The sequence below is a fragment of the Python bivittatus genome, unplaced genomic scaffold (genome assembly GCF_059951505.1).
Source record: "Python bivittatus isolate LINGU-HERP-01145 unplaced genomic scaffold, Pbiv_v1 ctg000350_np1212, whole genome shotgun sequence".
In the NCBI taxonomy this organism is placed as follows: Eukaryota; Metazoa; Chordata; class Lepidosauria; order Squamata; family Pythonidae; genus Python; species Python bivittatus.
In genome coordinates, this window is record NW_028277074.1 from 17775896 (window position 1) to 17798781 (window position 22886).

At 37.3% G+C, this 22886-nt stretch overlaps 2 protein-coding genes across 3 annotated transcripts in view; one reads left to right on the plus strand and one right to left on the minus strand.

Annotated features, from left to right (window-relative positions):
* Positions 1–7620: 7620 nt before the first annotated feature.
* SOD1 (superoxide dismutase 1) lies at positions 7621–17233 on the plus strand. Its single transcript, XM_007424511.3, has 5 exons — positions 7621–7783; positions 13834–13927; positions 14317–14386; positions 15909–16026; positions 16934–17233. The coding sequence occupies exons 1-5, from the start codon at positions 7697–7699 to the stop codon at positions 17042–17044; spliced, it is 480 nt and encodes a 159-aa protein (XP_007424573.1). The 5' UTR covers positions 7621–7696; the 3' UTR covers positions 17045–17233.
* Positions 17234–17382: 149 nt separating this feature from the next.
* Positions 17383–22886, minus strand: part of SCAF4 (SR-related CTD associated factor 4) — a 59388-nt gene continuing 53884 nt past the window's right edge. For both annotated transcript variants that reach the window (XM_007424510.4, XM_007424509.4), the window contains exon 20: positions 17383–20349. In XM_007424510.4, coding sequence (XP_007424572.1) covers positions 19529–20349 — 821 coding nt within the window. In that variant the 3' untranslated portion in view covers positions 17383–19528. The remainder of the gene's footprint in view (positions 20350–22886) is intronic.

Here is a 22886-nt window from a genome sequence, read left to right on the forward strand (position 1 = left end):
ATTTGAAAAGTGTATCATCGTCAATTCTATATTATCACTAGCATATGTTCTTGAAGATAAAGATTTGCTGGAAAAATATTCTGATGGAAAAAACATATTTCTGATGCTGGAAAAAGTAATTTCATATACATGTAGGCCTAACAACATTTTTTTTTTGCAGTTTTTGGCTGTAATCTTTGTCACAGATGCCAAGAAAGCTAAATAGTTAGGACAGCCTCCTTTTCCCACCATTTGTCCTCTTTTCTAGTTGCCGTGTCTTCCTTTACATTTTCAGATATCTGGTAACTTTAAGTGAAACTAACATCTTCCAAACATTTCCTGCAGTTAGTTCAGAGTCCTTCTATTCTTGCTTTTGAAGGTCATGCCAAACCTTTACCTTTTTTTCCTGCAAATACTTTACAATTGATTTGGAAATATGTCTTGAATCATTGACTTGCTGAAATATTCATCCTCTGTTCAGCTTCTATTTTTTCACTGTAACTTTCTCATCAACTCTCATGCATTTATTTACTCTCTACCAAAGGAACTGAGGCATAATTCCAATATTAATTGATTTAGCCACTTTTGAAAAGTCACCCTTTTACAATAAGTCTATTTCTTACTTTGGTATACCACAAAAACTGGGCTACAAACTGTCTCTTTTATCCAACTACTGTAGCTTATAACACATATTTGTAAATGCTAAGCCTTCAAGTTTTCTTTCTTGGAATGCGTAGGGAGCAAGGAGACATCCTTAGAGAAAATATTCAAAAGTTGTTACAAAAACAAAAAGTTAGAAGCATTACTTGAGCCCTGGGAAAGGAAAAAGCATTAGGAAGAGACTCAGGCTGGCTCCTCCTGACTCCCTGGAGTATAAGAGGGAGGGAAGAGAAAACATAATCAGTTTACCAAGATTCTGTTAATATAGCCTATCTTAATGAAGTATAGTTCTAGTTTTCTTATGGAGTCTGTTTCCTGATCTGGACACCTTAAAGGGCTGACAGAAGGATAAATGGAAAATATTTGAGTTTTTGATAGAATAAGAAATATGCACTGAATATATATTAGACATTTTTATTTATTTTACATACATTTTATGCCAGTCTTGAAAGATTTCAGATGGCTTATATCCCTAAAATATTAAAATCATATGATAACAACAGCATCTGTAAACAACAGCATATCAGCCAGTTCAATTACCACCATCCAAATACTGCTGCCTCCCATGATTTAACATCCTGTGTTCCAAAGGCTGTGTGGAAGATCACTGCTGTTATGGTCTTCCTAAACGATAACACCCTGGCCGGTAAAATAAGAAAATCTAGAAGTTATCATGGCAGTTGTTTTGCAGTGCTTATTTAGCTTTGGTTTTGCTTCATATAGTTATGTTGGTCTTTTGCTGTCTTTTAATAGATGGAGGCAAAAACCTGTCGGTGTGGCAAAAAAAAGATTTTACGAACATCCAGCTCCAGAATATACAAATACTTCTTTTTCTGGCGTTTTGACTGATCCTAATAAAGATATTAATCAACTGTTTTCTCCCTTTTTCTGATGGACCAGCATACCTATCCTATTTTAGAGAGAAAGAGAGAGAGAATGGAACAGACACCTGAGAAAGTATGATGGATTTGAGAGAAAAATATAATACGCCAGTGTTTACATGGGTATAAATAGGGAGGATGGCATTTAATGTGGCTTACTCCTAGCATGGATTGTTTCAACTGAGGATGAAGGTTTCAGGATAAAATAAGCCAAGACAATTAGAAAAGATCAGATCTAAAGAAAGACTTGAAGAAAAAGAAAGCTGATACCAATGAATAAGTAATTCTTGACTTCCAAATGCTGTAGGATAAGTAAATAGCTTTGATGAAAAGCTGTTTCATATTGTACACTTTAAAAAAAACCTGTGTATATTGGCCCTTACCCAGGAGAAAGAGAGTATGATTAATAAAATGAGTGTCAAGGTATGAAGTTTTTATGTTGTTTTATTGATTTTATTATGGGCCATCTAGGATTGGTTTGGTATAGTATGGTATGGTCTAGTATAATAAAAGATTAATTATATTATATAATAATATATAAGGCAACCATGGAAGTTTTATAAATAAATGGCAGAATGTGCTTTAATGTTTTTATGACCCAACATTTAGAAAGATTTGTCCAAATGTCTTCAATAAATAATGGTCGAGAAACCATGAAGTCGGTAGTTAAGTGAGCAGTTATCTGTCACACAAATCATTATCTGCTGTCATGAAGGAACATTGTTACACTGAGTAGTATTGTTTCAGTATAAGACCAAGTACCTAAGTGTTTTAATGTAGGAGTTTTAAAATATTTCAAAATATTTCTTAAGAATGAGTTTTGGTGGCTAAAATTTATGAGCACATTTGCCAATGTGTTTGGGTTACAAAATTTGGGAATGTAATCCTAGCATCAAGTGAGGGAAGCCTGTAAAGTGAGACTAGCGATCAAAAGAAACAGCAGAGGTTTTAGCTTTTTCCTCTATAACTGTTTCTTTCCAGATAAGGAAAAAGTGACTAGTGATAGGACAACATGGAGGGCCATAAATGGAAAACAGTAACATTCAGTGAGACAGAATGCTTAGATTAGAAGACTCATCTGGAAGTTGCTGGCTTTACCTCTTTATTTTTCTTGCAAGAAAAACAGGGAAAAAGTGGGAACACACTAATGGAAATGAAATGTGGACAATGAAATGTGGACTTTTCATCCAGTTTTATGTATAAGGTAAGTCAATTGCATAATAAAATCCTCATCTGGAAATACAGGCTTCCCTCACTTGATGCTAGGATTACATTCCCAAATTTTGTAACAAAAAAATTTGCATTGGCAAATGTGCTCATAAATTTTTAAAGCCTTATTGTTAAGTGCAATGTTACTCAAACATGTTTACTTCCTTGTCTCATGTTCTATGTAGAGTGAAAGCATTTTCTCCATCTTTTCTACAGCTGGATTCCTAATTCATGTGGTTGTCATGGCTGGTAAAGAGGTAGACTACATCACACCACTACGAATTTTATTGTTGTTGTTGTTTAGTCGTTAAGTCGTGTCCGACTCTTCGTGACCCCATGAACCATATTGCGCCAGGCCTTCCTGTCCTTCACTGCCTCCCTGAGTTTGCTCAGTTTCATGCTCATTGCTTCAGTGATGCTATCTAACCATCTCATCCTCTGCCGTCCTCTTCTCCTTTTGCCTTCAATCTTTCCCAGCATCAGGGTCTTCTCCAAAGAGATCTCTCTTCGCATTAGGTGACCAAAGTATCTGAGCTTGAGCTTCATTATCAGTCCTTCCAATGAACAATCAGGGTTAATTTCCTTTAAGATTGACTGGTTTGACCTCCTAGCAGTCCAGGGGACTCTCAAGAGTCTTCTCCAGCACCACAGTTCAAAGGCATCAATTCTTCGGCGCTCGGCCTTTTTTATGGTCCAGCTCTCACAGCCATACATTACTACTGGAAAAACCATAGCTTTGACTATGCGGATCTTTGTTGGCAAGGTGACGTCTCTGCTTTTTAATATGCTGTCTAGGTTTGCCATAGCTTTCCTCCCAAGGAGCAAGCGTCTTTTAATTTCATGGCTGCAGTCTCCGTCTGCGGTGATCTTGGAGCCCAAATAAATGAAGTCTGTTACTGCTTCCATTTCTACCCCTTCTATTTTCCAGGAATTGATGGGTCCAGATGCCATGATCTTAGTTTTTTAATGTTGAGTTTCAAGCCAGCTTTTGCACTCTCCTCTTTCACCCTCATCAAGAGGCTCTTTAGTTCTTCTTCACTTTCTGCCATTAGGGTGGTATCATCTGCATATCTGAGGTTGTTGATGATTCTCCCTGCAATCTTGATTCCAGCTTGTGATTCTTCCAGCCTGGCATTTCTCATGATGTACTCTGCATATAGGTTAAATAAGCAGGGTGACAGTATACAGCCTTGTCGTACACCTTTCCCTATTTTGAACCAATCGGTTGTTCCATGACCGGTTCTGACTGTTGCTTCTTGGCCCGCATACAGATTTCTCAGGAGACAGGTAAGGTGGTCTGGTACCCCCATCTCTTTAAGAATTTGCCACAGTTTGTTGTGATCCACACAATCAAAGGCTTTTGCATAGTCAATGAAGCAGAAGTAGATGTTTTTCTGGAACTCTCGTGCTTTCTCCATTATCCAGCGAATGTTGGCGATTTGATCTCTAGTTCCTCTGCCTCTTCGAAACCCAGCTTGTACATCCGGTAGTTCTCGGTTCATGTATTGCTGAAGCCTAGCTTGTAGGATTTTGAGCATAACCTTGCTAGCATGTGAAATGAGTGCAATTGTGCGATAGTTTGAGCATTCTTTGGCATTGCCCTTCTTTGGAATTGGAACGTAAACTGACCTTTTCCAATCCCGTGGCCACTGTTGCGTTTTCCAAACTTGCTGGCATATTGAGTGCAGCACTTTAACACCATCATCTTTTAGTATTTTAAATAACTCAGCTGGAATACTGTCATCTCCACTAGCTTTGTTGTTAGCAATGCTTCCTAAGGCCCACTTGACTTCACTCTCTAGGATGTCTGGCTCAAGGTCAGTGATCACACCAGCGTGGACATCAGGGACATTAAGATCTTTCTTGTATAGTCCTTCTGTGTATTCTTGCCACCTCTTCTTAATCTCTTCTGCTTCTGTTAGGTCCCTGCCTTTTTGTCCTTTATCATGCCCATCTTTGCACTAAACGTTCCTTTCATATCTCCAATTTTCTTGTAGAGATCTCTAGTCTTCCCCATTCTATTGTTTTCCTCAATTTCTTTGCATTGTTCATTTAAGAAGGCCTTCTTATCTCTCCTTGCTATTCTCTGGAAATCTGCATTCAGTTGCTTATATCTTTCCCTTTCACCCTTGCTTTTCGCATTCCTTCTTTCCACAGCTATTTGTAAAGCCTCATCAGACAGCCATTTTGCTTTCTTGCATTTCTTTTTCTTTGGGATGGTTTTAGTTGCTGCCTCCTGTACAATGTTACGGACCTCCGTCCATAGTTCTTCAGGCGCTCTGTCTACCAAATCTAATCCTCTAAATCTATTCATCACCTTCACTGTGTACTCACAAGGAATATGATCTAAGTCATACCTGAGTGGTCTAGTGGTTTTCCCTACATTCTTCAATTTAAGCCTAAATTTTGCAGTAAGAAGCTCATGATCTGAGCCACAGTCAGCTCCTGGTCTTGTTTTTGCTGTCTGTATAGAGCTTCTCCATCTTTGGCTGCAAAGTATATAATCAATCTGGTTTCGGTATTGACCATCTGGTGATGTCCATGTGTAGAGTCGTCTCTTGTGTTGTTGGAAAAGAGTGTTTGCTATGACTAGCTTGTTCTCTTGACAGAACTCTATTAGCCTTTGCCCTGCTTCATTTTGTACTCCAAGGCCAAACTTGCCTGTTATTCCGATTACTCCTTGACTTCCTACTTTAGCATTCCAATCCCCTATGATGAAAAGGACATCTTTTTGGTGCTAGTTCTAGAAGGTGTTGTAGGTCTTCATAGAAGCGGTCAACTTCAGCTTCTTCAGCATCAGTGGTTGGGGCATAGACTTGGATGACTGTGATATTGAATGGTTTGCCTTGGATACGCACTGAGATCATTCTGTCGTTTTTGAGGTTGTACCCCATTACTGCCTTTCCCACTCTCTTATTCACTATGAGTGCAACTCCATTTCTTCTAAGGGTTTCTTGCCCACAGTAGTAGATATAATGGTCACCCGAATTAAATTCACCCATTCCCGTCCATTTCAGTTCGCTGATTCCCAAGATGTCGATGTTCAGTCTTGTCATCTCATGTTTGACCACATCCAGCTTGCCTTGGTTCATAGATCTTACATTCCAGGTACCTATACAATATTGTTCTTTACAGCATCGGACCTTCTTTTCGCTTCCAGATACATCCACAGCTGAACGTCCTTTCGGCTTTGGCCCAGCCGCTTCACTCTTTCTGGAGCTACTTGGAATTGCCCTCCGCTCTTCCCCAGTAGCATATTGGACACCTTCCGACCTGAGGGGCTCATCTTCCGGCGTCATATCTTTTAGCCTTTTAACATTGTTCATGGGGTTTTCTTGGCAAGGATACTGGAGTGGGTTGCCATTTCCTTCTCCAGTGGACCACATTTTGTCAGAACTCTGTCATGACCTGTCCGTCTTGGGTGGCCCTGCACGGTATAGCTCATGGCTTCACTGAGTTACGCAAGCCCCTTCGCCACGACAAGGCAGTGATCCATGAAGGGGATGAATTTTATTAGCATTCTTCATTTTGTTGTACACAGTAGATTTAAAAGCTCATCATAAGACTGAAGATCCTTCATCAACTTCAGCACAACATAATATGGTCAACTTTGTTTCTAGTGTTAGAAAGGTCCTTTTCATTTTGAGTAAGAGGGTTGGACAAAATGTTGATGGCTGCTTTGACTCTACTACTGCAATAGTAGTAGCTGTTGCAGGTATGGAAGTAAGCAGGAAACAGGGCATACAACTAGAACAACTCCAAAACATAATAGTAATTGAATAAATGCAGACAGGGTTTTGGTGGGAAAACTTTCCAGTGGTTTTGATGGAAAGGTGTTTTGACATGTTTCCAGACCTTTGGCACAAATTGGCTTTGCTGGCACAAATTGCATCAATACAGTAGTGATTTTTTTTTTCATAAAGCAAATTCTAGGACAAAAATAATCGCATAGCCAATTTGCATAAAGTGAGGGAAACCTGTACTGAGTTCAATGCTGAATAATTTTTACATGATCTCTCTTGACTCTTCAAAAGTTGTGACATTCTTAACTATGTGTTTTAAGAAATTCATATGCCAAATGATTAAAGACTAAAAATATGAACTTTTCATGTCTACTCAATGATAGACAATGAGCTGTCACAGCAATTTTGATGTTGGAAACTGTAAAATGAAATCATATTTTAAAATGTAGTACCATAAAACTATTTGGCACACAATATTTCAGATTTTTCTTGTTCCTTCTCCCAGCTATTCTAGGGTTTTTCTGGAAATATCTACGGTAGTTGTACATGGTGTCTTTTCAGATAAAAAGTCCGAGGTAGGCGTTGTCTTTTTAAAGTAAATTGGAGGAGAAAATAAACAATACTTGAGGTTAAACTGATATTATTCTTTCAAGGTGAACTAAAAAATATATCAATTAAACAAAGGGCTAGGGTACCATCCTCTTCAGCCAAAAAATATTCACAAAGCAAATCATCCCACTATTTAGCAAAGCGTTTGATTTTCTACTCTACCACTAAGTTCGGCTGCACAATGAATGAATGACAATAAAACAGAGAAGCCTCTCGTGACTGCCGATGCGTTCACTTGAGCTAGTTTATTCTTAAGCTATCTGAAAATGGTGTTAAAGATGCGTCCTCTAAGGGAGGAAGCACTTATGCCTGATCCTGCACCGGAAGCGGCCTGAAAACAAAACGCGGCCACACGGCTTCTACCTCAGCAGAGCAGCACCGGTTCCCCTACTTTCTCGCTGGTTGCGTGAGAAAAAGTTGCAAGTTTCGGCTCACAGATTGGCCTCGTCGTCTCGCGAAGGTGGGCGTAGAAGCGCAATAAAGCTTTGTGATTGGGAGAAAGAGAGAGGCCGGAGGCTATAAAATGCTGATGAAGGGCGTGTATGTGTGCGTGTGCCGCGCAAGCGCTGGGAGAAAAGCATTTGTAGTGCGGGAAGAGCTATTGCAGCTGAAGACATGGCGTCGCGGAAAGCTGTTTGCGTCCTCGTTCGCGAACCCGTCATCGAGGCCCGGGTCAGCGGCGTCATTCACTTTGAGCAGAAAGTAAGGCTTGGCTCCAAGGTTACTGTTAAGAGAGGGGGAGGTTTGTGTTTTTTTGCTTTAAGCAGCGTGAGTAGTACGCGACAGTTTTTCTGCTGCATCTACTCGGGTTGCAGTCCGGAAGACCCTCATCCGCGTTTTTTAGGCTATTCCCGGCTGAGATGCTAAGGCGGGGATGATGTCCCAGATAACCGTGTTAACGCTGCAAGTTGAGACCTCGTGCAGCCTAGTTCTGCTCTTTCGGGAGAGGCCCTCATAAATCCATTGGATTTCTTGGATAATTGCGAAAGATTGCAGCATAAGGTTAACAAATAATATGGATTAATTGCACAACTCTCCGGTTGAAAGCTAAACTTCTAATATTGCTACTTGATCCCGATTTGCCCTTGATCTGTTTAGATTTGGCTCGGTTAAGGTTGCAGAGTGGAATTAGTTAAGAGATACCAGGTGAGGTGGGATTTAGTGTGTCAAAAAGTGTGCGAGCTTGGGCTTGGTTTTTTTTTTTAAGAGTGGAAGAGTGTTTCTGAGGAAGATAAAATAATTTTAAATTCTCGATCAGATTTGTAGTTGTAAACTGCAATTTTTATCTCCCTTTTCTTTGCCTTTGTGCAGAATTACTTGGTTCTTCAGTTGGACACTGGGCCAGTAAAACAAGCATTCTAATTGAGGTTATGGTTTTCTATCTTTTGGCTTCCAGTGAGATAATAACTTCCTCAAAACTTTCTCTCAAGATGCTCCGGGCACTTTTTTCTCTGTTTTCTATTCTTTAATAAAGGAGATGGGAATATGCTGAAGATTTATTTTCTCTGCTCCAAAGAGAATAATTGCTGAGTCATAGTCTTTGGAAGAAGTACCTTAATCTGGCTGCTTTTGAAGGAGTAAAAGGCAGAATGAGTTTTGAACTCTAATCACCTGGACAAACAGGTTTTGCAATCTATGTGCCTATTCATTAAAAAAAAAAAAAGTCTTACTAAACACAGGATATAAAGATTATGTGTGTGCTCAGTATACATAAGCCATGGGAAGCTATAAATTGAAATGGAGATGAGGTAGTGGATTAGAATTAAATTTTTTTAGTACTCTAGGAAATACTAGATTTGATTAGTCTTTTATAAACAAACTATATGCATAGTTTGTTTACTTATTTAGTGGATTGCATCAGCTTTGTAAATACTCTGATTATGTACAGTATGTAGTAATACCTTGTGTGCATTATAATATTTAGCAATAGCTCTTTTAACGTATGGAAACAGGGAGCGATGTTTTGAAATATCTGAATCAATTCTGATCATCAGTATAATTTAACTACTGTTTGCAGAGAATTGGATCCCAACACTTAGTGTTGCAGTGATAGTTGCTAAAGATTCACACAACAAAGGATTTTTTAAAGGCATTCTGCATGATCTCTGGGAATGTCCAGAGGGTAAGCACTCAATAGAAACTGCTTTTAAGGTGTGGCATATTCATATATCAGGTAATTATTCCAATATTGAGATTTTCTGTCCTTTATATTGATCATTTAGTCCTTTGAAATCAAAAGATACCTGTTTATAGAAGACTAAAAAGCTGTTTAGAAAACCCTTGTTCCAAAGAGCCATACTTCTTATTTGTCCCACTAAAATACTCTCCTTAGTTCCATGTAATGCACACTTATACCCTGATTTTAAACAGTTTTGAAAATCATCTTGGCACATATATATATTGGGTAAGAAATTATGATTTATGGTTAGTGTTAGTTACATTATGCTGATTCAGTGTGCCATTGTTTTGCACTAGGTCAGCATCTCATGTTTCTAATTTAAAGCTGCAGTATGCTACTCTTGAAAAGAAAAACTCTGAAGTGAATGAGTAACTACTACTGATGAAATACTTGCATTAATGCTTATCTAAATAACCAGAAAATAGTTACAGACTTGGAGATAATTTCTAAAAGAGTCTGTGAAATACTTAGCCCAAGGTTATTTAGTGTGAATGTTGTACATCTTTTAAACAGTTAATTAAAATGTGCCTCTACTTGGAATTTGGTCTAGATTTTGGTATGCTATGAATAGTGTAGTACAGGCTTACAATAGTGTTGGACTATATAGAAATAGAGGCGTTTAGGGCACGTGACATATTTTCCATCTTTGGCTGATCTCTGAAATCTGAGCAGAGTCAAACATGTTGAAAAAAATCCCAGAAGAAGGAAATGGTAAAAGGGGGCTCTTTTTAATGAAGTTCTTAGAACTTTACATTGATTGCCATCAAATCAGATGGTTTTTTTAATAAACTCCATAAGGTAGATAAAATTAAAGCCTGCTTGTAGCAAAATGTTCAATTCTGCCAAGGATTCAAGTCTCAAGCTTCTTAATCTCTTTAGCATATGTAAAGGAGCGGCTTTATCTATTGGCTTCAGGCATCAGCATGCCTCAAGATAACTTGCTCAGGCTTTTGCTAAGTCCCTTGTCCATCTCATTTTTTAAAACATTCATTTTTTATTAAAGTGGTAAGCTGCAATATTACAAAGCATTTGGTAAGAATCCGATATTTTTATTTCTAAGAAGTCGCCTTTCAAAAATGGTAGGCAGTTGCAGCCTGGTGTTTTGTTTGGAAAGTAATCCTTGAGTTATAACTGCAGATGGGACTGGGATTGCAATCCAGGTAGTCCTGATTGTTGTAACCCAAGATGCATGGGTAGTTAAACAGGAAGTAGAGGGAGTTCCAGGGGTGCTGCAAAGGGATGGAGGAAGCACTGGGAAGCCCAGTGCAGGCTGCTCTTGAGTTGGGGAAGGGGGTGCTCGGTGCAGCACAAGCTCAGAAATGCCAGGGAGTGAGTGTACGTGGTATATGTGATTGTAGGGAGGCTATGGAAGGATGGTGCAAGGTACGTGTGAGCACAGGGAGGCTAAAGAATGAAGGCACAGGGTGCATGCATTTGCAGGGAGGGCATGCGGTACATGCATGTGTGTGTATGATTTCAGGGAGGCCATGGAAAGAGGGTGTAGGGTGTGTGCAAGTGCAGGGAGGCTGAGGAAGGAGGGTGTGGTACGTGCAAGTGAATAAAAACCAGGGGGTTGGAGACTTACCACAGTGACTTGCAATCTTCCCTGCCGGCTTCCCATTGACTTTGCTTGGAGGAAGCCAGCAGGGAAGGTTGCAAATGGGGATCATGTGATCGTGGGGCACTTGGCAACTGGTCATAAGTGTGAATGGGTTGCCAAGCACCCAGATTGCAATCATGTGACCCTGGGGGTGCTGGGACAGCCGCAACCCTGAGGACCAGTCGTAAGTCTCCTTTTTCAGCACAGTAGTAACTTTGAATGGTCATAACTCAAGGACTCCCTGTAATCAAGAAAAGCTGGGATGAGATGATTGACTGTTGTTTAGTCTGACTATCCACATCTACCATTTTATGAAGGGGTAAAATTGTCTCCCCGTGGCATTAGTTTATGATAGTGCCAGCAATATACTCCTGAAATTCCAAAACTGACTGTTAATCCAAAAACATTGGGAGACATTTGCATTACAAAGAAACCAAAGAGGCAGAAAGTTGTTGCTTAGCTTCATATGGCACTAAGATTTCATGCTTTTTTTTTTTTATGGAAATAGTGAGCCTTCTTATTAATTTGTGTAATAAAATTTTATTGAATTCACATTAAAGATAGGTGAATAAAGAATAGACTTTAATGCATTCTTTGCTGTTAAGCCACAGCAGGATACTGGGGTATGAACAACAATCTTCTGGTCCCTTTTGGTTCGGCAGAGCTAAGGGACTGTTGGATTCATCATCAACAATTGGTTCCTGAAAAAACAATCTTACTCAAGTGTCTTGTTATTTTATCTATGTATTTCTATAATTCTTTGGTGTAGGTAAGTAGAAAGTGATGTGCCTTGAGGACCTCTCATTTCTAGCTCCATTAAAAAAAAAAAAAGTCTCTTTGAAGCTGAGTTTCACTCCTGGTGAGTTTATAGAGGCATCCATGTAATTTTCTGGAGAGCCATGTAGAAGTGGTTTGCTATTGCCATCTTCCAGGATGCTTTTTCAACTTGCCTGCCTGGTAGCACTGCTGTTTCTTGATGCTCTCCAATTCAAATACTAAGTAGCTTCAGCCCAGCCTACTTTTTCAGGATCAGCTAAGATCATTTAGGTTAATGTTTTCCAAAATTGGCCTCTTCCAGAAGTGTGGGCTTGAACCCCATGCTGACTGGAAAATTCTGGGAGTTAAGTCTAGCATGTGTAAACTGCCAAAGTTGGGACACCTGACTTCCAAGGAAGAAATGGTGAACTGAAGACAGCTCCGCTAAAAGTGGAGCTGGTGACCATGGTGGAATGAAGACCCGGTGTAAAGACTGGCACTTGGTAATTCCTCTCTGGATAAGGAGAAGAATAGAGATCACCCACAAGTGTTCCATATAGCTCCTAACAAGGAGACTGCAAGGTAGCTGTTTCCAGCAGGTTTAGAGCTCTGGAAGACAAGGGAATAGCCATCTTTTTGCTCAAACTGTGGTCAGCGCCTTTGAAAGAACACTGAGTCTGCATGCTTCCTTTTCTAACCACTTTCAGAAATTGCTTCTTAACTGCTTTTCAGCTATTAGGAACCTTTGGATCAACAGGTTTTACAACACTGGGTGAGTTTCCTTCAATTTTTAGCAAAAGAAGTTTTAAATGCAAGCTTAAGGACTTAATTTTTTTTTTGTTTGAAATAAACAACAAAAGGGTGATTAGAACTTTGATTTTGGAAAGTTACAAATGGACTAAGGGTCCAGATTTGAAATAATTATAAGAATCCTTGTGAGAAAATACTTTTGTTTTGAATTCTTTTTTTTTTTAAAAAAGCATGATAGGATGAGACTTTGAAGGTTGGACACAATATTTTAACATTGGATGTATTGAAGGATATTTTTGAACAATGGACCCAGAAGTTAATTTTAAGAGTGCCTACCTCTATAGATATACTGTGTTTCAAAGATGTTATGGAAGAGGAACAAGCTTTATCAGACAAGACTGAGACTGATCTGAAAGTAGATTTTAAAATGACAGGCTACAAGAATGATATGGAAAAAAGATGCTATACTGGGCATACAAAAGAAACAGGCTGATGTCTTAATAAATAAAAGGGATATATAAATAACAAAGAGTGACCTGGATAACTTTCTTATGTATGATTTACAAAAGAGACTTGTTAAAGCTTTGAAGAATTTTGTAAGAAGGGACAAACAATGAAAAGAAATCAAGTTCTAGGATTATTTGATGGGATTAAAGATCAAGATTGTTAAAAGTAAAAGGAAGGAATATATAGTTGGTTTATATGATCAAGGTTAAAATAGATATATTATCTCTGGTAACCCTTAATGGACTTTTGCTGATCAGGACTGAAATTACAAGGCTTAAGGATTTGTGTATAGATAAGATGGGACATGGGGAAAAAGAGGTCATTTGTTGTATTTTAAGAGAAGGTAATAAGTTACTAAAATTGTTTATACTTGTGATGAAGGGGAAGTAATTTCTTTATATATTTCTTTTTCTTTATTATTTCTTTCTTTTCTATATGTCTTTCTATTTTTTTCTTTTCTGCATTATCTATTTTTTTTTGTATTAGTTTTTACTTTTTTAATTGTAGTTTTAATAAAATTACTTAAAATAAACTGCCACAGTTGGGGAGAACTGATATAGGTGTTTCATACCACAGATACTAACAAATGTATACATATGCTTGTTAATGTCATGTACCTCTGATGGTTGTGGGCACTGAGAATGTGCACATCTGAATCAAGTATACAATACAAGTTTTGAAATAGCTAATCCTACTGTATGGCACAGCAACAGAACCCAGTTCTGGGGTTATAGAAACAGTAGGTTTGCATTCATCATGCAGTTCTAAAAGCTGCACTGTGTGTTTTGCTTGATTAGGTCTGTTTCCTAATTTGGATTCTGATTCTATACAGGGACACCTTTTCCCAAATATTCTGATTAAATTACTTTCTATATGAGGAACAATTTTAACTCTGCATATTTAAGAACCTTTTGTGGAATTATTGTTTGAATATTACTATGCATTTTTTTAATATTTCAGGATGATGGACATGTACTTGTTAAAGGAAGGATTGAAGGATTGACTCCAGGGAAACATGGTTTCCATGTCCATGAATTTGGGGATAACACTACTGGTAACATTTTTGTATTAAAACTTTTCTGATAACTATGGATACTGATTGCAACCCTAAATATATGGATAAATGACAAATAAATGCCAAAGGAGATGCAGTTATTTTCCATTTAACTTGTAGTGATAGGTGTATAATATCTGGGAATGCTTTTCAAATCATGGATGGAAAGACAAGGTTTCCCCTTTCTCCAAACAATATTTTAGAATTTAAATGATAGTAGATTTCTTGTATATCTTAATAGAGTGCTTGCAGTTCATCTGTATATATTATATAGAATGTATACATGGAACCATCTTAAATATCTGTAAGATGTAATAGAACTTTCCTGTGAGGATTATTTTTAAAGCTGTCCTTGATAAGTTGCATATTATTGTGTATGTTTGTTACAGGATGTACCAGTGCAGGTCCTCATTTCAATCCTGAGGGGAAAACTCACGGTGGGCCACAGGATAAAGAAAGGTAAGTATAGAAAAATGTCCTGTGTGTGATTTAAAGGTAACTTCTAGTGCAGAGGGTTTCACACTTTACAACCCAAGACCAATTTTCTAATTCTTTGAGATTAGATACAGGTGTTCTGTTTGAAGTTTTCCAGTCTTCCCAAACTGTTAATAGTCATAGGTACTAACTTAATAATATAGCTATGCAAAACATTGGAAAGACATGCTTTGCAAAGCTCATTACTGTAAAAAAACATCTCTCTTTGAGGCATTAAAGTTGCTGTGTCCTTTGCAAGACTCATACAGCTGTTTCCAAAGCTGTTTCTGCAGGTGTGTATGTGTTTAATGACTTGGTTCACAATCCCAGCAGAAATGTTGTCTTTGCATGCACATGCAGATAGAAGTAAAAGTCTGTGAACCCTTAGAACTCTGTGCAGCTTCCCTCTCAATAGCCTGTCGTTTTGTCTCTCTCTTCAATTATCACTTATTAATTTTTTAGATCCTGCTTAGGATCTTTTTTAGCTGCTTGCTTTTTGTACTTTACAGGGATACCTGTTTCCTTGAGTAACTTTTAGCTTCCCATATTACTTTGTTCTCCAGCTTTTGATCTGGCCTCATTTTTCTCTCTCTAAAACATCTATTTCACATCTCAGCCCTAAGTATTGTGTCCTTAGGAAGTGGTAACTGATGTGTTGTCCAAGAGATTTTTAAAGATTAAAAATAATCATTTTGGGGGTATAGTAACTTTGGTAAGTAGATCAGTAAATATATCGGGTTCTTTCCTTAATATCTGTTCAAAGGCACCAAGCTAGAATGTTCAGGGGAGTGTTTCTGTATGAACACTAGTTTGAAGACGGAGCAAGAGATTTGTCCTTCATACAGTTTATTCAGCATTGCCAAAAATAAAAATACAGTTACTACTTGAACAAGCAAAATACAGCCATACAATTAAAGGCATCAGTACTTGTATACACATGAATTATAATGAAAATATCAATTTGTAATGGTAGCTTTATATTACAAATAGGACCCCAGCAGAACTCTTCAGAACATTCTGGAAATGTGTATAGTTATAAATTTTCTCCCTATATTATTAATAGCTGCTGCTTTAGGAATTGCATGAAAGGAGAATCCAGTATTTTGACCATGATAACAGTGCAAAAAAGGCAGTGGCTGGAACAGGAGAACTTTAAAGAACTAGCATTGTATTTGGCATTAAAGTGTACTTAAATTATTTCTACAAGTGAAACCTTAAGACTAATGTTATGGGCTTTTTAGGCATAACTGGATATTGCATTGGTGGAAGATTTTGTTTACAGCAAATTTTAAATGATTAATACCTAAATATTGACTAATATTGTTAGTTTTAGCTGGCTATAATGTTCTAATGGTTGACTACAATTAAAGTGATTGGTGCAAAAACTGAGCAACATCAGACTTTTCATATTTGACAACAGCTGTATGGCGGTAATACTGTAGAAAACTCTGTGTAAAAGACATCGGTCAGGTGTTATTATTAAGTCAATGAAATAACTGTATTCTAGGCATGTTGGTGATCTTGGAAATGTGACTGCAGATGATTCTGGTGTTGCAGATGTGTTAATAGAGGACCAGTGTATTTCTCTCTCAGGACCACATTCAATTATTGGACGTACTATGGTGGTAAGCATGGGAATTTATTTTCTGTTCTGGCTTTCATTCAACTTTAGTGACCTTTGTATGCAGCTTTTTAATCTGCAAACCCAGAATTTTCAAGTAATACATCAGCAGGGACTTAGATCTAAAGCCATTGACACAGAATCCATTGACTAAACATGGGCTAAAGCATCCTTAAGCCCAGATTTCTTGAGGTCTTGGTATAAATTCTGAGATGGAGAAACATCCAGTAGAGGTCCCTAATATAAGATATAGTTCTGCATATTCTTAAGCTTTCAGATTAATTGGCATAGAATAATTTTGTGTACAACTCTCGAAAAATGTTCCTGTACACCAGGGATATTGAATGTGTGGCTATTCATATGATTACAGTTGCCAGCAGTCTGAATCAGGCTTGCCAGTAATGAAGAAAGCTGGGAGATATAGTTCACCAGCATGTGGAGAGGATGAAACTATCCAGATCTGGTAGCTGTATTATGAGCGTGTGGGAATACAACACAAAACTGAAGATAGTAATCCTTTTTTGATTCCTTAGTTGCTTTTATCTAGGGATAACCTAGAACCTAGTTGTGAAGTTTAATATTTTGATACTGTGATGGGCCATTTTTCTCATGAGATTGAAGTAAATTGCTTGCCTTGGAACAGGATTGCCTAGTACCTTGTCAGCATTTTATGTTCATGTTGGAGCAAAGGATTTGCCAGCATCTTAACTAATTTTAACTCATTGTTAAACTAATACAGGAAGAGAATTTCTTCATTACTAAGATATGGTTGAATATGTAATTTCTTGCAGGCATTTATAATTCAACAAAGGTACAGGGATCTTAAAGAAACAAAGTTAAAACTTTAGTAAAATTTCACTTTTATTAATTAATGTAACAGCCTTGACCTGACTGTTGATTATGCCTTTTAGGTTCATGACAAACAGGATGATCTGGGTAAAGGAGGAAATGATGAGAGCTTGAAAACTGGAAATGCTGGTGCTCGTCTAGCTTGCGGAGTGATTGGACTAGCTAAGGCATAGAGTACTTCCAAGAGTGACAATGAATAGAAGCAGTACAGTATGTGGAACATAAATGTGTCTGTAGAATTGCCAATTACTGGGCTTTGATATGGTTAAAAAAAAACCTGTGGCTGTATTAAATGGAGTTTAAGCTGGCGTCTTATTTTGTTTGCCTGTTTATCTGTTATTAAAGTGTCTGTAAAACACAAATGCAGAGTATTGGTATTATATAGATGTTGACTCTGTACTTTAAAAAAGAAATTGAAGGGATTCTAAGGGAAATGCTCTGGACATCTAAAATTGCCCTAATGCTGGGTTCTCAGCCAGGTTGACAACCCTGTTCTTTAAAACTCTGGCAAATTCTCATGCTAGGTTTTCTATCTGATAAGTAAATCAAGCCTGGTCAAGATAAAACTTAGTCAAGTGACAGCCTAATCACAGGAGACCACATACTCCAAATGCTTAGCCAAAATAATCTATATAGAACAGCTTCTACTTCCTATGAGATGTGGTTCAATAGGTTAAATTTCATAAGAAACCAAATAAAAATATTTTCATTTAAGTAATTTATGAAGTCTACTTAACTATATTACACTACCTTTATAAAGGCAGCTGCTGAACAAAAGTCCTGTTTCTGTACTGTGGAAAGCATGTAGGTGATAGTTTCTGCCACTTGAAAAATGCCTCACATGGCTTGATTTTTAGATCTTTAAGGAAGAGTTTGAGCCCTGGTAACACATCTGCAAAATCCTGTATGGCGTTTAATACAAAAAACTAACTTTAGCAATGGTTTTATACTATTTCAATTATACAAAGATGGAATTTCAGATAGCATTGTTACAGAAAACCATGCTGAAAATGAACACTGATTAATGAATCTGGTCCTATGCTTTTTAATGCTAAAGGCACAGAGAAATCAGAAATGTTAGCAGTGGTTACCTGTGTTGGAGCAAATTAGTGGTCTTGTCTTAAAGCTGGCTATGCTGTACTTGGCAATATGTATGCGTTGTCCACACAAGTCTGTATAGCCACCTGGCGACTAGCAATGACGATAGCCCATTAAGAGTGTTTAAGATTTAAAAACAAAAGATAGGCCAACAAGGTTGAGGGCTTTGTGGAAGAGTGCCACATGGAAACTTTATACCTAACACAGTGAATTGTTCAAAAAAAGTGAGTTTTGATTATTTCTATTTATATATACATGATGATCTTCATTGGATTAGGTACTGTTACTAGATGAATTTTAAAATCAATTTTTGGTATTCTGATAAATGGTATGGAAACAGTTCAACACAAATTACAAATTTCACAAGTATATATAAAGTTATTTTTTTATTCTATTGCAAAAAATTATTTTGCCTCTAAATTCACCTTCCAAAAATTAACTGGAGGGAGGGGGAGAATCCATACCTCGACTTAAGAACTGAGCGTATCAAGCTATCTGAAAGACACACAAAATCAAAACAGAAAAAGATTCATGGCATCAGTAGTTGCTGTTTGTTGCAATTTAGGATAAGGGTATCACTGTATATAGAATGAACCATGGAATAAAATGCGTATCACTCTTAAGGCTTGCTGGCATTTGCTAATGGAGTTAATACTTGTTTTTTTCACTTACTACAAAGTTAGGATGATGACATAGCCAGCTTAAATAGCTTGGTTACTGGCAAAAGTATGTAAAAGTATTTTTTTTTAAATCTTAATAGTTTGCTTTCAGATACTCTATTCCAAGTCACATTAAAATACAGTGGAAATTTGGAGGAGAAGGTGAGAGAGCCCAAACATACTAATGGATTAAATAACAAAAATCTTTTTCCACAGGAGCTAGTATAGTCCAGGAACTTATTTATAGGGCAACATTTACCACAGCATTTATTGGATGGCCAGGAAAAAAAGTGACTTCACTGCAAACACTAGATTTCTTAAAACATTTCAAAGCTGCTAATTTTTATCTAATAATGTATAATGTAGTTAATTAAAATGCATAAATTTAAGAATCAATGTAACTACCACATATTTAGCTTCTCTGAACTATTATACAAACAGATTTAACAGATTTAAACAGTCTAATTTAGACTCCAATACAGCATTAGTTCAAACTTTTTAAGATGTTGAACAATTCTTTACCACTTCAGTGCAGCATAGGAAGAATAGCACACATTAAGGATTGTTATGAAAATAGAGTTTATTAAAAACACATCCCTATTTTTAGGAGCTTTTACCATTTTACCTTCACTTAAATTAAAAAAAATAGAAAGCACTTCTAAGTCTGAATTGTAAACTTTTTAAAGTCAAAACTTTAAAAAAGTTACAGCAGAAAATGGGTAATGGTTTATTTCTTTTCATGTTATTGTATAGCTATTTTAAATAGAAGGGAAGCAATCAAATTGCTTACATGTCCCCATAAACTATGGGGGAATTGTGATATAGCAAAAGCAAATATACAGCATACTGTACAATTCTAAAGCTCTACACTCCAATGTCATTTTTGACAAATTCCAGTCTCTAGCGAGGAGCCTCTACAACTGAGCCAGTAGGTTTTTCAGGTTTTTCAAGAGATGAGGTAGACTCAGATGCTACTTCTTCAGTTGGCTTCACACCAATAGGTTCAGACTCTTTATTAAGTTCTGAAACAGAGTCTGTGTTTTCTACTTTACTGCTCTGAGATTCATAGTTTTTGACCCCGTCTACTCTGTCTGTTAACTCAGGTTTCTCCTTTCCCCGATTTTCATCTTTTTCTCTATGGGGTTCCCTATCTCTAGAATCTCTCTCTCTCTGTCCACTGAAACGCCGACTTCTTTCCTCCAAGTCTCTGTGTCTATCACGTTCAGGGCTTCTTCTCCCCCATTCTCTCCTTTCACGATTACCAAGGCGTTCATGCTCTCTGTCATCATTACGGTTGCCATAGCGCTCACGTTCATTTTCTATCCGATTCCCAAAAGACCTCCTTCCAAATCTTTCCTGGTCTCTATGTGGAGTAAATGGTGGCCTGTCATTCCTGAACTGCCTTCCATCTCTATTATCCTCAGGTCCTCCTGGACCACCTCCAGGCATTCCGCTGGGCCTTGCAAAGTGACCTGGGGGTGGGAAAGGGCCCTTCATCCCATGAGGTGGAGGCATTCCAAAACCTCCTGGGCCTGGAGGTGGACCTCTGTGCATCATATGGGGAGGCATATGCCGAGGTGGCATCATTGGAAACCGTTGCAGATGAGGTGGTGGCATTCCTGGAGGTCTTTGAAGTGGTATCAAACCAGGTCTGGCGCCTAAAAGGCCTGTAGAAGGTGCCTGAAGCCCAATCACTGGACTAGGTGTAACTCCTTGAGTACCTAGTAAGCCAAAAAACATGAAATTAATTACAAGATACTTTTAGTTTACATATAATCTCTAAAAGGTCAGAAGCTGTGCTCTTTCTTCCGCCTTCAGTTTTGTAACACTAAACGTTTATAAACATTAAACCATACAACATTTAAAACAGGTTTTTACTATGGTGAAGAATGTCATCAATACACTTTGTTACATTTAGTGAACAGAAACCTGCCTTCAATTTTCTTCAAACAGTGTGCTCTATTAAAACAAACACTGTGTGGAAGAGTACACAATTCAAGCTCCATGAATACCCTTTTTTGAAAGTTCAGCTCCAAATATACAAAATAAGCTATGAGAGAAAGTTGCACATTAAATTATTTCATTTTTTTAAGGGACAGAAAATTAATTGGGGTGAAATAATATTTAGATATTTAGATTATCTGTGTGTCGCTACCAGTGAATCAGCATGGCCAGTTTAAATCCCATTTATTTTAATGAGTCCATTCTAACTGTCAGTATCTAACATACCACAAATTACAATTCTGTAATCATCTCAAACTACCTCAAAAAACTTGTATTGATACAACTTGTGTTCTGTCCTCCATGTGTAATAACCACCCTACACTTATCCAAACACCATTCCAGAAATTTAAAGTGACAGAATTGATTTTAAGAAGATACATATGTGTAACACAAAGGGGGATGTTCAAAGATTTTGTATTAAATACTCTGCTGATGGGCTTATTTTACTTTATAGTACCCAGAATAATTTTCTGAAGCTTTTTTTTCTTTAAAAGTTTACACAAAGTCTGTAATGTATTGTTTATGTTAAGCCATGCAGGTATTTTAGGCCCACCTTCATACATATGAAACATCTAAATAGGAACTCAATAACTCAATGTAGTGATTTTCAACTCTATACCAAATCTTATAACCAGAGCAGAACATAAAGTCCAAGTCTGAACTGAGACTGCATTTCAAACAGCATATATATTATGTCACAACTAATTCCCATTCCTTTCTCAAAGCTGACACAAGAGTCAAAAAACAAAGCTTTTGCATTTTTCAACTGATGGGGCATTATTTTCAGTAACCCAACAAATTCTTGACTAATACTAAGGCTGTTCCTCTACTGTATGCACGCTTGGCTGACAGTAATTACAATAACTTTTATTTAATATTAATATTATTTAATATATAATATGTCTGTTTCAGCATTGTCTTTCGATACACATACCTCAGTAAGCATGGCAATAATCCTAAACACTTAGAAATACTTAATGACCTGAAAAGATGATCTCCACAGCCTGGTCTTTAGAAACACTTTAAACCCAATATTTTTTTCCCCCATTTAAACAAAACAGAATTCCACCATCCATGCAATATACCAGCTGACTAGACTGAGAGTTGTAGCTATATTTTGCTAAGCATCCTCAAATGTATGTGAGAAAGCAGTCTTATGGAAGTAGGGTTAGGCAATTTCTACAATGCCTCACCACTTCCCATTTAACATTTCACTAGTTGTCCAAAGAGTGCAAAACAATTTTTATCATACATTCACACACAATGCCTAAAGTTCATAACTTGAAAGGATAACCTGTCTGCACATTTAAGTCTCTGAGTTTGGGTGGCGGACAACACTATCATTTGTATGCTGCCTGTTTTCATGACTCTTAAGGTTTGGCAAAATAGCCTAGGTCAGCCAGAAGCACTATCACTGCCAAAATAATGTCTCAAAGAAACTGATCAGATTGGCAGCAGAGAGATGACTACCATTATCCTCCTGCAGCTTTTGCCTCAAGCTTAAAGGTATGCCCAGCCTCAGTACAACATATATGGAAAGACATGCTTCTATTATTATATTCAAAACTTGGTCCATGTGGCTGTAACAGGTTCTAGGTCCTAGATGCAACTTACAGATTCTTTAAAAACATTTCACTTTACAATATTAATCACCAGGAGACAAAATGGATGTTTAGTATTAAAGAGGTCCTTGTATCAAATAACAGCCAGATTTTAAGACCTCTAAATTATTACTGAAATGATTGAACTCAAGGACCAAGAAATTCAGTTGGGATTAAAGCTGCAATGTAAGCCACCTTTTTAATGGCTATATCATGTAGAATTAGGATTATGTTTAGATTTTGTTTCTTGACATATTTTCCATACTGTTTTTCAAAGAAAGAAAAAGGCATGAATATAATTAGGAAAAAAAAACTAGTCAAGAAGAAATAGAAGATTATGAACTACAGAAAAGCAAATAGAGATGAAACTGAACGTAAGCACACTTTTTGTGAGCAGAAGGGAGAACCAACAGAAATTTGCTAGTATTGTTTCATAAACTCATAACATTGGATTGGGCCATGAAGTCCAATCACCTACTCAGTTCAGGAATCCAAATTAACAAATTCTATATAGATGGCTATTTAGCCTCCATCTATGCAGCCAACCACATCTCTGATCATTTGTTTCCTTCCCTAATGTTCAACTGGAATTTCCCTTCCTCTGATTTAAGTCCATTCTGTATTCTACATTCTGGAATGGAAAAAAAAGACGT